The sequence below is a fragment of the Semicossyphus pulcher genome, unplaced genomic scaffold (assembly GCF_022749685.1).
Source record: "Semicossyphus pulcher isolate SPU_LCO1_2020_fin unplaced genomic scaffold, fSemPul1.0.p SCAF_7, whole genome shotgun sequence".
NCBI classification, from domain to species: domain Eukaryota; kingdom Metazoa; phylum Chordata; class Actinopteri; order Labriformes; family Labridae; genus Semicossyphus; species Semicossyphus pulcher.
The window spans coordinates 22,918,301-22,933,279 of record NW_027211748.1 but is presented as its reverse complement, the minus strand read 5'-3'; the positions used below and the strand labels follow the sequence as shown (position 1 = coordinate 22,933,279).

At 42.8% G+C, this 14,979-nt stretch overlaps 1 protein-coding gene across 1 annotated transcript in view; it reads right to left on the bottom strand.

Annotated features, from left to right (window-relative positions):
- Positions 1 to 14,979, bottom strand: part of carmil3 (capping protein regulator and myosin 1 linker 3) — a 119,465-nt gene that overhangs the window by 81,344 nt on the left and 23,142 nt on the right. Inside the window, exons 6-9 of the mRNA XM_069685403.1 lie at positions 14,474 to 14,568; positions 13,969 to 14,039; positions 13,743 to 13,816; positions 2,166 to 2,241 (exon numbers count right to left, since the gene is read on the bottom strand). Of these exons, the coding sequence (XP_069541504.1) occupies positions 2,166 to 2,241; positions 13,743 to 13,816; positions 13,969 to 14,039; positions 14,474 to 14,568 (316 nt within the window). The remainder of the gene's footprint in view (positions 1 to 2,165; positions 2,242 to 13,742; positions 13,817 to 13,968; positions 14,040 to 14,473; positions 14,569 to 14,979) is intronic.

Below are 14,979 nucleotides of genomic sequence, written 5' to 3'. Positions count from 1 at the left end.
AATTACGGACTTTTCAAGAGTCCACATATCTGCAGACTTTCCTGTGGTACTTACCCAGAGTTCATAGCGAACTTGGTGACGTAGGCTATGCAAACGTGATCTCTATTTACAGATTCTAGATAGTACAATAGTCTAACAAGTAGAATCTCTAGGCAGGGACGTGGATTGCCCAGCCCCCCACTAAATGTAAAGAAATGTTTGCACATTGAAGTAGTATTCAATAAAGTTTGAACAAAAAAAACCTCAATGTGAACAATGCGAGCGTGGAAAGTGATGGGAACCGAAAATACGTTTATCTGTTAGTGACAACAAAAAGGCCTTTCTGACTTTTGATAGTTTCTTAACATATGTAAACACCGTAAGACACGCAAATACATGCTGGAGGCTGGCTTTTTTTCCATATTAGATTTAATGGCACATCTGGTTTCCAGGCAACGTGTGATGCCATGATAGTGTGTCCAATTCCTCATTTATAAGCAGTTCTGCACGCCTGATGCCATTAAAGTCCGTGACGGTGGAGATTGGGATTGGATCGTTGTATAAAAAGATGGGCGACATGACAGCTCCCTAAAAGTGAAGCCAAAACCTCTCTATCGCCCCCTGCTGACTGGCTGCAAGTTTAGTTTTAATTAGTTATTTGATGCTGTAAAAAGGATGATTGACAGCTCTGTTGACAAACCAGATTAGCAGAGTAGAGGAGGAACGGCGAGAGGAGACGCAACTAAAACAATTTTAAATACATTGGCGTGCGGGATCTTTGCCGTTGTTTTCTGTAATGTAAGTGTCTGTTTTGGTTAGCAGAAGTGGCTACAATTGCTACAGCACAGTTCTGGCTCCAAATGACATCACCAGCGCAAGATAGCAGCGCTTGTCACAGGGAATATTTTGGCTTCAATTTTGTACAATGAGAGCAGATGGAGACCCTTCGTCCATCTATCTATATATATATATATATATATATATATATATATATATGGTCAGGTCAAAGTTCCATTGGCTGTATGAAAAAAGTGGATGTAGCCTTTTTGTTTCAAAAGCAACTACTGGCCAGCCGGGGGCAACTCCACAGGTTGGATTGTATGTGTGTCTAACAGAAAATGACCCTCATTCTCTGATGATTTATTACCGCAATAAATAATTTCCCTAATGAGTTTATGGTCTCATTAGCTTGTTTTTTTAGTCCTCTTCAATACAGCATGATGTTCATTTAGTAAAGTATGGTCCCATATAGAGTACATACTTCTTGTCCTTCCCCTGAGCCGGTCTGTGACAGGTGGGGGCTCGTCCGGGATATAATATAATATAAAGCAGGGTTTGCTTAAGGACATGACCTGTGATTGACCATTACCTACAACAGAGAGATATCTACCAGGATAGAGAGCAATGCATAAACACCCCCTGACAATTATCATTGGCATTTTTGCCTCTGAGAAAAAAAAACAGGATGGGGAAGGCCAAAATGCCAAACTCACCCACTTCTTTCATACATTATTAAACATGGTTTCAAACAATGTAGGATTTCAAAAATGTTTTAAATATCAGCTTTGCAAATGTTTTATAAAAGGACGGAAATTCATTTGACAAGTTTGTTTAACCTCAAGGATGCACTGAATGTGTTTTGGTGAATAACTCTCCATGTAAACATGACTTTGGTTTAATAAGAGAGAAACATCCACAGGGTGTCTTTTGAATTCAAAACAAAGCATGCAATGCAATTCAATACCTTTCAAATATTTATATATTGAACTTTTTGAACAGACGGTTTTCATGTAGTTCACATCAGACTGATACCACTTACTCTAATGCATAATATGAATATTTAATAAAGATCCACATCATCTGAAATGGGTTTATAAAATTGTGCTGGAGGTAACCTGACTCCGCGTCCTCCTTCAAACCTGCTTTCTTAACTTGATTTTCATTTAGCGTGTAATCTCAAGGGATGAAATGGCATTCTGGGAAGGCTTTTTGTTCATGATGCAGGCGTACGAATAACAAGCAAATTGATTTTAGATGACTGAAAACAACTTGATCGAGACTTCTTTATACATATTTGGCCTGCAGTCTGTCACATGAGCAGATAAAAAACCTGATAACATAAAAGGCCCGCAGATAAACCATAAGAGAAAGATACTTCAAAAGGAAAGGATAAAAAAGATAGTTACTATTCTCATGTCTTTGCAGTAGAGCTTGGTGAACCAGGTGTTGTACGCGATGGACGCCACGATCACAGCCAGGTCCCTGGGATGGAAACAAACACAATATATGAGAGATTAAATTCCAAACTTTAAATAAGCCGACTCCATCTGCTCAAACCCACTTGATGTCATTGATCCATAAATTCACATTATCATGGGCCAAACTTTTTCTTTGCTCCCTGTTTGGTTAAAAGCAGTTTATCATCGTGACAGTGAGAACACTGTGGGCCGGGCTGCTTTCTAAAAGATGAGTGATGCTGCAGCCCCGCTGAGGAGGAGAAGCGGAAAAAGAGAGAGAGAGATGTAAAGATCGATGGCCGGGTCAGTGGATTATTCAATAAAGCCACAGCTTGATCCCGGCTACAGACCTCAGACACTGCTACATCCACTGCTTCACGGACAAACACAGAGCCCAAAGACCATCCTGTGTGTCTTTGTTGGGGGGGAAAGAAGGACAGGGAGGAGAGAGAGGGTTTTAGTATCCTCTGAGGTCCAACTAAAGCCTCACCGCTGCTACACCTGCTATACATCATTTGACAAACAAGCAGCTACACAGGGAGAGAGGGGAGGTACAGGGACAGAGAATAAGCCCAGAGAGAGGGAGGGACGGCAGCACTACAGAGAGGAGGAGTGTAATCTAGCCAGGGACGGTCCTGCTTCCAGTAACTGCAGTCGCCAGGACATTACAGTAGATCTCAGAGGAGTAAAATGGCTCCAGGCTGTGTTCCTTTTTCATTACCATGCATGCCGTCAGGCCACTGAGTCCGTCTATGCGTGTGTGTGTGCAGATGGTGCACTTGTCAAGATTCATCATCAACACTCACTGTTGATTCATGTTTTGACAGCAGGACATGTAATTGACCTCTGTGATGTCTCACCCCGTCATGCAGCGTGTTCATGCTTCGTCTTGTACTCGAAAATTGGGGACATGTCGGCACAGTGGGTCAATCTGTCGCCGTTTACTTCTTCACGCGGATCAACTTAGGTTTAGGTGATGACAGAACTCCAGGAAGTCATTACTGAGCTTTAGAGATGCTGGTTAGGTGGAGTTTGTTAACTTTGGGCTAGCTGTTTCCCTTTGTTTTCAGTCTTTATGCTAAGCTAAGCTAACTGGCTGCAGGTTCATATCACTGCACTGGCATGAGTGGAATCTACTTTCTGCTTCCACATAGTTCAGTGGCTGACAAGGGCAAACGTGTGCAGCGGCCTAAATCATTTGCATTAGTAGAAGCAGGGCCGGCTCTGGCCAATTTGGCACCCTAGGCGAGTTTAGAATTTGGCGCACCCACTGCAGATGGTAAAAAATCTTTTTTTTCTGCCACACAATATCATTTTTTATTTTGCATGTCATTGTGTAACACAGTTATCCAGAAGATAAAGATATTACGATAAAGACCGTTCGAGCTTAATACAATGTGTAAGGATATGAGGACATTGTGGGGCCTTAGACCCCAGTAGGTGGGTCTGGGGGTCTAAAATTTTTTTATATTAAGCTCTTTTTTGATGCAATTTCTTTCTTTATTTCCATTCAAAGTAATCTTTGAAAATTTGAAAATGTGAATTTCAACTGCTATTATTTAACATTTATTGACTAGACTTGGAAAAATGTGAAATTCACGTACCATTAGTTTACTGTAACATTAAACTGACAGTCTCGAAGATTTCAGTTTTGTTCTCTTGGGCGCCACCTAAAAGCAATATACAGTAATTGCAGGAGGACACGTCCCAATTTAACCAGACGTCTATGGTTGGCTCCGGTTGTAACTCCTTTCTTTGGATTTTCACTTATTGTTGAAGTTGTATCTGTAGTCATCGATCTTTTCTTTGTTTGTTCAGCCATAGTAGATTACTGTTTACTCACAACACTTGCAGAGACCGGAAAAGCAGCCGCTTAGCTCCGCCTACCCTCTCTGGCAGACCAACCACTGCTGGGTGATGGAAAACGCGTCACTAACTGGGCGCTGCTTGTGATTTTTTCCGCAAATGTAGCCACAGACTCCCAGTCTGTAATAATACTATATACTGCAAATGTAAAGGCTTCCATCAGTGGGCCATAGGCTCAATCACCATTGTGTCACCTCATTCGGCGATAGATAGAGACTTAACAGACATTTATCTAAATGAAAATAATTACGTTCTTCATTCATAGACACTCAAAATAAACAACCGCCTGTATCGCCTGTATCGGCGGCAAAATCAGACATGTTCAAAAATCCAAAACAAACAACAACGGACACGTAGATAAACAACGTGCAGTCAAAAACAAACAACCGAGGAAAACAAATGTAACAGGAAAACGCTGCATATCAAATCAACAGCATTTACATAACATGGCAGGAAGATTAAGCATGATGCAAATCTCATCTGCACGCTGCCAGAAGCCTGCACGCTGTCTGCTCTGACTGTAACTTTATATCAGGCCTTGACTGTCCATTCAACAATCATGCACAGTAAAACCTTTATTATCATCCTTCTAGCAAACCCTCAAGGCTCAGACATTTATTACAGAGTACATTATGCACAACAGAGACCGGTGATGTTCTCAGACCAGCAACGGGGCTCGGATAAAGTCAGTCCTGAGGAGGTACCGGAGAAAAGATCAGGGGGTCATTCAAATCAAAAGTCTCCCAGGGAGCGTGACTCAGTGCTCAGAACATTTCATGGCAATAAGCCTGTTAAATTTTTAACAGCTAGTGGGGAAAAGATGAGGGAAGGTCATGAAGTGTCCACAATAAGCAGTGTTTATCCTTTGGGGAGCTTGAATATACGGAGCGAGTTTCATGGCTTTCAGCCCGTTGGATTAACTAGAGCACAAGTGAAATATTGGTCCTACTGTGGAGGAAGAACATCAGTCAGCAGAGGGCATCAAAACATTATGACACACAGGGATGTTAAGAATAAAAACTTTAACCAATTAAACGGACTTTGGCCGATTAATACTAAGTTAAATTGTTAAAAAATAAGAGTTATGAAGGACAACCAACTGTGCCTCAGTGTTTCCCACATACAGACTACACGTCATCAGCAAAACACACACAGACAGACAGAGACAGAAAAAGGTCCACTAATACGCTAGGGGCAGCTGTGGCTAAGTGGTAGAGTCGGCTGTCTCTCCAGAAGGTTGGGGGTTGGACTGCTACAGCCACATGCCCAAGTGTCTTTGGACACTGAACCCCAAATTGCTCCCGAAGGCATAGCCATCGGGTATAAATGCATAGATACTGATTGGAGATTGGCACTTAGGCCTTTGCCATCAGTGTATGACTGTGTGTGTGAAAGGGTGATTGTGACATGTAGTGTAAAAGCGTTAGTGGTCAGAAGACTAGAAAAGAGCTATATAAGCACAGTCCATATAAGAACAGTATATTTACGTCCATCTTATGCTATCTTCTTCTTATGCTGCTATTTTAAAAGATTTAAAAGTGCATCTGGTTGGTGTTCCATCTCAGTACCACACATGACTCACGAAAGGGTTCGCAGGTGAAAAAAGTTATTTGGGCAACTGTGTAAAACTTTCTGATGAAGAAGAAAGTGAAGAGAGCAGACAGAGAGAGAGACAGGAAGAGAGGGTCAGGCTGCTGTGTGTGTTAAGAATGGGAGGTGTAGGTGTGTGTGCTGGGGGAAACATCTAAAGGGAAGCAAGGTGAGCACATTTAACTCATGTATGGTGGAGAATTTTCCATCCATCCATTCATTATCTACACCTCTTATACTGTTCAGGGTCGTGGGGTGGCTGGAGCCTATCCCAGCTGTCTTTGGGCGAGAGGCGGGGTACACACTGGACTGATCGCCAGTCAATCACAGGGATGTTACAACGTTTCGTCCAAAGCGACGTACATCTGAGAGTTAATACAACACAAGCAACGATCAAGAGAAGGAGGGAACAAAGTCAGTAACTGCAGCTTCAGTGTGATTGGACACAGGTGCACAGAGGCAATGAACTGGGTGAATGGAAGCATCATCACCATCAACAACATCAACAACAAGGTCAATATCATCATCATCATCATCATGAATATCCTAATCAACATTAATATCATTAAGGTCAGAGGTGTTCATGAAAGAGCTGGGTCTTTAGCTTCCTCTTAACGGTGAAAGGGACTCTGCGGACCGAATGGAGTTTGGTAGCTCGTTCCACCACCGGGGGGACGATTGGGGCCGGTTTCACAAAGACAGACTTTGACTGTGGCTTAGATATAACAAATAGTCAGACTTCAGATATACGTCTAAATTCATCCGTTTCACAATGCAGTTTAGTTCTTGACTATCTTAAGCAGGACTATGGTGCATTGAATTCTGGGTAAATCAAAACTTTTTTCAAAACAAAACAAAAAACGACAGAGTAACGGCATCTAACCGCTCAAGTCCGTTTACCCCAGCAGAAAATGTTTGTCTGTTTGAGGTTATAAGACCATTTTACTTGGAAAATTCAGCCAAGAGTGTAACAACAACAACAACAACCTGATATGGAGTAAACAGTGTTAATCCGACTGTTGAAAGGACCATCAAAGACGTTCAAAATTTGGTGCTACTGGTCAGCAGGTGTCACTGATTGTTACCATGGAAACATGGGTCTTAAAGCCCAGTTTGCCTGGGGGTAAGTTGTCTTTTTTTTTGTGTGTGTGTGAAAAAACTTTTCATTACAAAAGTTTAGCATTAGACCAGTCTAAAACATCTTTGTGAAACCGGCCCCTGAGGAGGAGAGTCTAGTTAGTGACTTAGGGCCCTGTTGTGATGGGAGTGCCAGGCGCCTTTCATTGGCAGAGCATAGTGGACGGGTGGGAGTGACAGGAGATCGACACAGAGACAGACGACCTTTCGCGCTCACGCTCACACCTACGGCCAATTTTAGAGTCACCAATGAATTTAACGAGCATGTCTTTGGACTGTGGGAGGAAGTCGGAGTACCCGGAGGGAATACAAGCATGCACGGGGAGAACATGCAAACTCCACACAGAAAGGCCCACTACTTCTGAACAGGGAGTAGAACTACACAGCCTGGCCCAAAAAAAAGTCACCACCTGGATTAAACTAAGCAAATGGGTAAGAGCCTTCCATTGGAAAATTACTGCAGCGATTAATATGTTTAAGCTGGCAACAACTTATTTAACTGTAACTGATGCAGTGAGTAGCTTCTCATTTCTTAACAACCTTAATGAAAGACATATTCTGTGCTCGTGGAAAAGATGTGACTCAAATTGTGAAGGAGTGATTCAGGGAGCATGAGACATCATTTTCACACATGGATTGGCCACCACAGAGTCCAGACCTTCACCCCATTGCTAGAGAAGACTTTACGCAGCGGCCCGACTCTCCCATCATCAATACAAGATCTTAGGGAAAAATGAATGCAACGCTGGACGTTACATCGCATAAGCTTATCAAAACGATGCCACGGCGTGCTGTAATCAAAGCTAAAGGCGGTCCAACGAAATATTAGAGTGTGTGACTTTTTTTAGGGCCAGGCAGTGTATTTTTCTAACCTTTGTTGCTATTCATGCCTCTATTGTACATGTTAAATACACCCTGTAGGGACAAGCTGTTTGGACAATGACTTTTATTCCCCTAGCTTTGGAAAGGTGATGGTGGCATCCATAGATGTATTATTAAGACCTGGATACTGGAACCAAAGTAACCCATATTCAGTCCACTAAAAATGTCTTGCCTGGCACATACCCAAAAAGTCTCTCCAGCTTTGGGGTTTACTTCTTGGCTATGCAGCCCATTGAATTTGTTAGTAGTCGACATAAAACCTCCATGGAAGAAAAGATCATCACAGAATGAGTCATAATTGACCTTTTGTTTGTCAACAGTTTTATAATGATGATCTATGGGGAAAATACTTCCTGGCCTTAAGGGAATGTTTCCTTGTATTTTCTCCTTGTCACCGGGCAAAGTTAAAGGCAACTCTAAGCAACATTGCCCAATGTCTTAATAATATATCCATGGTGACACTACAGTTAAGGTCAGGAGACATCAGAAATCATCCTCAGGGGATCATAAATATTCATCATAGATTTTTGACCAACCAACCAGTACAGTCAGCTGGAAGACGGCTGGGTTTGGGGCCGACAATGAGCTGTATGGTAATAAATCAGTGCTACAGTCTGACCCTGCACAGACCATGACTCAGGTCTTGTCACAGTGACAGGTGAGGCAGATGGTAGCATCGAGCTGTGGAGCGGCTGTCCTGCATCAGTAACAGGAGAAAAAAAATAACAAGACAGAAAGTTGGAGAAAAGTTGGTGTTTATCGGTGAGTTTGTGTAAGTGTATGTATGTACACAGTGGAGCCACTGTCAAGCCAAGAGAATTTCTCTCACAAACACAAAACAAACAATCAGAATTGTATGCAAACACAAAATGTAACTACTTAAATCTCCACGCACACGCACACACAATCCCGTCTGCATCACGCTGGCCAGACAGGAGCAACAGAGACAGAGTGTGTGTGTGCGTGTGTGAGTGTGTTTGTGAGAGGCATCGATTCCGAGACAGAATGATGGGACACGAGAGCTGAGAAAATTGAGGAGAAAATAGAGGAAGTGGATAACAAGAGAAGAAGACAGGGCCGGAGGAAAAGGTGTCCGCTTTCAGTCAGGAGGAATGAGCAGAGACGATGTTAGAAAGGACGAGCAGTCAGCAGAAAAAGCATGGGCCTGTCGCTCGTGGTAACGGTAGATGGGCTCAATCAGGGGAGATGGAGGTGATGGAAATGTGGAAGGACAAGGAGAGGAGGAGGAGAGTAATGCAGCACAAACAGCATCTGGCATCATAGATCCTTTCTGAAAAATTTGGCCTGAAATAGTAAAAATGCATAAATTATATTAAAATTTGTGTCATTAAGCCTCAACAAAAATCTGAGTGAAAACTAAAGTTCTAAACCATTATAAAACCTGGTTCAAAAACAGCTCATTTTGCTGCTTAGACTATTTCTTAAGACTGTGTGGGCGTGTCAGATTGGCTCATCTGCACAGCAATGGCACATGTGACAGACAGCGTTGTGCCGCCCTGAACAGTGAGTTTGAGTCATCTGAGTCCAAATCAGAGGAGGAAGCAGAAACCCTGCCAAAGAAAAAAAATCATTTAAATTGGTCACTCAATGTTGGGCTCCAAAATGCTGCTTGCTATCCAAATCATAGTTGGCAGATAGCAGATATTTCCTGTACAAAATCAATGCAGTTCAGTGTTCAGTGTTTTCAGTGTTAGCGCTCTCAGATAAAAACAGTTATAGAAATTAGATAAATAAAATAGTTATAGAAAAGCATCTTTTCGAATCCAGTGTCAATTCTCCTCACCGACCAATTAAAATCAAGAAGGGGCGGGACTTCCCATATCAACTTTGGCGGAGGTGAAGCCAATCCTTAGAGCTGCTGCTAACGCCGTTTTTGTTTTTGTTGTCTTGAATAAAAGCAAATATTAAGCATATTTAAAAATAGACTTAACAGTCACTACCAAGGGAAGTGGAAGTGCCGCAATACAACTTTGATGTCCTAGTAACAGTCTAACTCGTCTCCTGTTTCCCATAATGCAAAGCGCTGGAACGTCACAGCGGCAGGTGAAATGACGGACAGCAGCAGCATTCCAGCAGAAGGGGGGTTATTGTTTACTTCCGGCTGGCGTAGCATACTGCACAATGAATTTGAAAAGCTCCTCGATACTACATACTAGCTCAATCAAAGGAAACGTTACAGAAACTTTAATACTTTATAGAAGCTTACTATTATATACATAGGAGAGAACGTTACATTGTTATATAGCTATTGCTGATCTGGGTTTCCAGAGGCTTTAGGTCATTTGCTCCCTTTCTAGAATATTCGGCAGCATTCTTTTTTTGTGCTTTCGTCAAATCTTTGGTTCGGCGATAAATTAGGCTTTGAAAAACCTCTCCAGAAAAGCAGAGAGAGTCTTTAGCTCTGGACTGTGGGCTCAGGGGACCAATATGTTAAAGGAAGAAGTTAAAAACAGCACGGGGAGGCAGTTTCCTCTGCAGAGGCTCTCTCTTTATCACACACCATATAAAACATTGGAGGAAAAACAACAGCGATGCAGCGACTTTGGCTCTCAATATGAAAAGACATTAATATATTCATGAGTTGCTGCTGCAATCATGCTTCTATGAATGGCTTTTTGATTTACCAGCATAGCACGGCTTCGCTCCTATGATGAGATGTGCATTTTTAAGTGTGAATGTATCGTCTCCGGTCGGGATTGTTGTTTCTCCTCAGGAAAGTAGGAAGAATAAGTTTGGGCCTCGGGGTTTTTTTAGGACAAAACATTCCTCAAACAAAAGACAAGTAAGATAGGTTGAAATCTCCATTTGCATGTCAGCTGTCAAGTCTTTTATGATCGGCAGCACTCAAGCGACATGAGCACTCTTCCTCAATATGTCTGGGATAAGAAATGTGGGACTTAAAAAAGAAAGCGGCGGGGAGGTGGAGGAGAAGACATATGGCATCTTACAGCTGTTTCCGAGCCCCTGATTCTTCCTCTGACAGGCACATCATTCCTCTGCCTTTCTCTGTGATCTTCCCAAACTTCTAACAGAACCGAACGAGACACAGGACAGCAAGTGAGCCAGAGCGAATGAAAGAGTAATACACTCAACATTTTACCCCTGGAGGGTCTTGTTAGACAAACAGCAGCTCTAATGTCAGATCAGACGAGGAGTGGCAGATGACGAGATGCATCGTACATTCTGGAAGACATTTTTGCAAAGACATCATGATTCAAAACCAAGAGAAAGAGCCTTTAAAACGACACTGTTTTCAGAAAGTAATATGACAGTGATGTGTTTTTATTGTTTGGGGTTCGGTACTGCAGCACAGGGGATCGGAAATAAAACAACTGAGAGGTTTAAAAGATACATTTCAGCCTCAGTTACCATCTCAAAGATTTCAGTCCTGGTCGACAGCTGAGTTTATTGTTGGGAATGGCAGATGGATTTTCAGTTACAGGTCCCAGGACATGCGCATCCACCACTCGGGGCAGCAAACACACAAGAGCTACTTGTGTAACTGTAAGCGATGCACGCACAGAAAGTGAAGATAAGGAGGACGGAGAGCTTCATAGTGCTTAAAAAAGAGCATGCATCATGACAGCTAATTGCTAAGTGCATCAGTGGTATGAATTTATGATCAAGCGATACTGGTCATATAAACTGTGTCCCAATCCAGGGGCTGCAGCCTTGGAAGGCCGTATTTGAAGGCAGATTGCGTCACAGAAGGCTGTCCCAATTCAAAGGCTCCTTCAGATGCGGCCGACAAATGCGTCCCCCGTTTCCTCGGCCACGAAGGATGCACCCGATGGATCCATCGTATCCCGAGATGCATTGCGCGCCAATTCAAACTCAATCGACTAGCTAGACTTACACATGTTTAAGAAAACAAAAGGGCCCTTGAAACAAATTATCTTTAAAATAATAGGTCAACTTACTCAATGTTAGCTATGCTAGCTAGTTAGCCTGCTATGAAAGCATGGATCCATCCTGCCTTGTATCAACGGTTCAGGGTGGTGTCATGGTGTAATGGTGACCATGTCCATCCCTTTATGACCACAGTGCACCCATCTTCTGATGGCTACTTCCAGCGGGATAACACAGCATTTCACAAAGCTCAAATCATCTCAAACTGGTTTCTTGAACATGACAATGAGCTCACTGTACTCAAATGGCCTCCACAGTCACCAGATCTCAATCCAATAGAGCACCTTTGGGATGTGGTGGAACGGGAGACTGCGGGTGATGCCATCATGTCAGTATGGACCTCTGTCTCTGAGGAATGTTTCCAGCACCTTGTTGAATCTATGCCATAAACAATGAAGGCAGGTTTGAACGCATAAGGGGGTCCAACCTAGCAAGGTGTACCAAATAAAGTGGATCTTTTTGTGCATCATTTGTACATTATGGTTCCCCTTACTATGCTGACAGAGTGGCACAATAAGGAAAAGTCGGAACTGTGCCACGAGAGCAAAATATAGCTCCAGGACCGAGTTAGGTTTGCAAACTGTAGTAAAGCCTTCAGGCACATTCTACATTAAATAACTCGCAGGGATGAATTAGTATGACATGCTCCGTAAGCCTTACAAGCAAAGGGGAGGTGTTTTTGGAAACGCTGCAAAATGTATGGGTCACATATAGCATAACACAGAGAGCCCCTATTAGATAACTTTCGCTCTGAACACCAGCCACAGCAACAAACTTTTAGACAACTCTGGAATCGCTCTCACTGCCTGTTACATTCTTTTTTACATCGACCTTTGCCTTTACAGTGGTGTCGATAATGATGGATTTTCCCTGGTTCTGGCCTTGCAGCAAGAAGATACAGTTGTTTTTCCCCTATATGGGGCATTATTTAAGTTAAAGCACAGTGGAGCACCCTTATTCAAGAACCAACTTTTGTTACAGCAGGAAACCTGTGTGGGGAAGAAGGTGTCATTACTGTTTGGACAGGCATAACAAGTCGTATAATAGTTCACTTCTATCCGCTTAAGGTGGAAAGTTGATCTGTTCTTACCTTAAAGAGGGGGTACTATGCCGTTTCCCATTTTAAGACATGTATATAATGTTACAATGTCGGATGTCCAAACTAAACGTGGGTGAAGTTTCAAATCTGTAGGTAAAAGTATGTTGGAGTAATCCCCAGGCTTCTCAGCTCAGTCAGCAGGCTGCTGTGTACGCCCGTTTTTTTCTACCTGCGGCACTTTGTGACGTCACAAAGTGCAGCCTCAGCAGGTTTCGGAGAGCAGGCCAATCACCGCTCTCTGTGCAGTAAAATGCAATTCTTATCACGTAAAAAAATGATAACGGTATAATCCGAACGATATGATATGGCACAGCCCTAAGGGGCGGGGTTTCTTAAAGGGACAGCGCTGACTGAGTCGCTTCAGGCAGGTGTTTTTTAACTGTAAATTATGCTAAGCTACTCCACAGGTATCGCAGAGTGAAATATGAAGCTTGAAATTAGCATAATACCCCCTCTTTAAATCTCAACATGTGTACAGATATGTTAGTTTGGAAAAAGAGTGGTGTTTTCCCTTGAAACCTCGGGCATGCACACACATAATGAGGCGCTGCAGTCGAGTAGGTGTTTCACCATCTTAAGACCAGTCTGGATTTTAAAAAAGCCCCTAACACAGGAAAGATTTAAAGATGGCTGCAGTACAGCTCTGGCAAAGCTTCACAAAGGAGTAAGCCAAATGTCTGCCGCCGTTGGACGGAACAGACACTAGCTGCTACAAAACTGTGAAATATCAAATAAAAACGACTTTTTGTTACCTTGTTCGATTGCTTTCTTTCCCTTAAAAGCCCCCTGATGCATTTAAACACCCTCAAATTAATGCCAAAGTCAGCACTTCACACTCATTTATTTCTTGCATTTCAATTCGAATGTGCTCGAGAACAGAGCCAACACACACCCTCACTCTGACAGCAGTGTATGCTTCAGCAGTCTGAGTTTGGCTAAGGTTAATTGTGTCTTTCAATCAGTGCATGCTGGTTTGCTGTAATCAGCCCGGATGTGGTTAAGATGTCAGTAAACTGTGTCACCTGCTGTCAAGATGGCTGAAATCCAGTAAGTTGAACTCCCTGTTGTCCTGCGAGTGGTAGATTGTGTCAACATCCTGGAACAGAGAAAAAAAACAGAGAAAATGGGACGATGAGAGAAACGCAGTAAACAGAGACAGACAAAGAGCGAGCACAAAAGACCGGAGTATATTAAAAAAACACACAACAGGAAGCAGATCTTTTGTGCAGCGTGTACATTGTTCCTCACCCACTGCACTTCTTCTTTGCAGCCAATTCCATTGTAGTCACAAAGAGCTGCATAGGTCTCAGAAAAACCTCCTGAAAGATGGAGGGAAGAAGACAACAAATCAATCGCGAGCGGACCATAACAAATGAGAAAATAACACGGATGGAATGCACCCGGGGAGATGACGTGTGAAGGAATGTAGAGGAGAAAGAGTGAAGGCCAGAGATGAAAGAGAGAGTCAGAAAAAACGAGTAAGTGATAGTCAGCAGAGAGAGAGAGAGAGAGAGAGAGATTGGCTGTAAATATTGAGGTGAGATGAAAGTATTGCACCATGAAGGAGCTCTTCTTGTAGATTAATGGGATTACTAGCAGAAAGGAGTGCATCCAGCAACTTTGGTCTTCTGACCCACTTAAGGATGAGTCTCCAAAATGATTTGGTGTGAGTCAGTGAGTCAGACAGGGTAACGGACTCTGACGTGCAGCTGCATGAGTGTGTGCGATGAAGGCAGAATCGTTGCAGACTCACCGCAGGTTTTCTGGGGCTCTAATGAAGATTCGGAGTTTGGTGAAAACTTGTGACTTCCATCCGTCAGGTCCCCCTCTGCTCGACAAATAGGAGGACTAGAAGACAAAGAGGGAGATTGGATTGGAAAATCTGTGTTGTCCCCAAGGGGCAATTTGGTTTGCAACAGTAGCAAACACAAGGAATACACATCGTAAAAAACATAAATACAAGAACAGGAGACATAAATACATACATATAATATGACATGTGACACAAAGCCAACAGTCCTCGGTATATGTGCAATGGCAACAATGCCTACAGCTTGTTTAAAGGGATAGTTCAGATTTCTTGAAAACCAAGTTGTATGAAATACTTGCTCGTAGTGTAGTGGATGCAAAGCTTTTAGCTTACTCACAGAGTCCCGTGGTTGAAATTCTGGATGGTTCCGTACGTAGAATAAGTAGTTCCGGTGAGATGCCAGGGTCATGAAACAAAAAGGGTTTACCGTGCAAAAACAATGCGCAGGC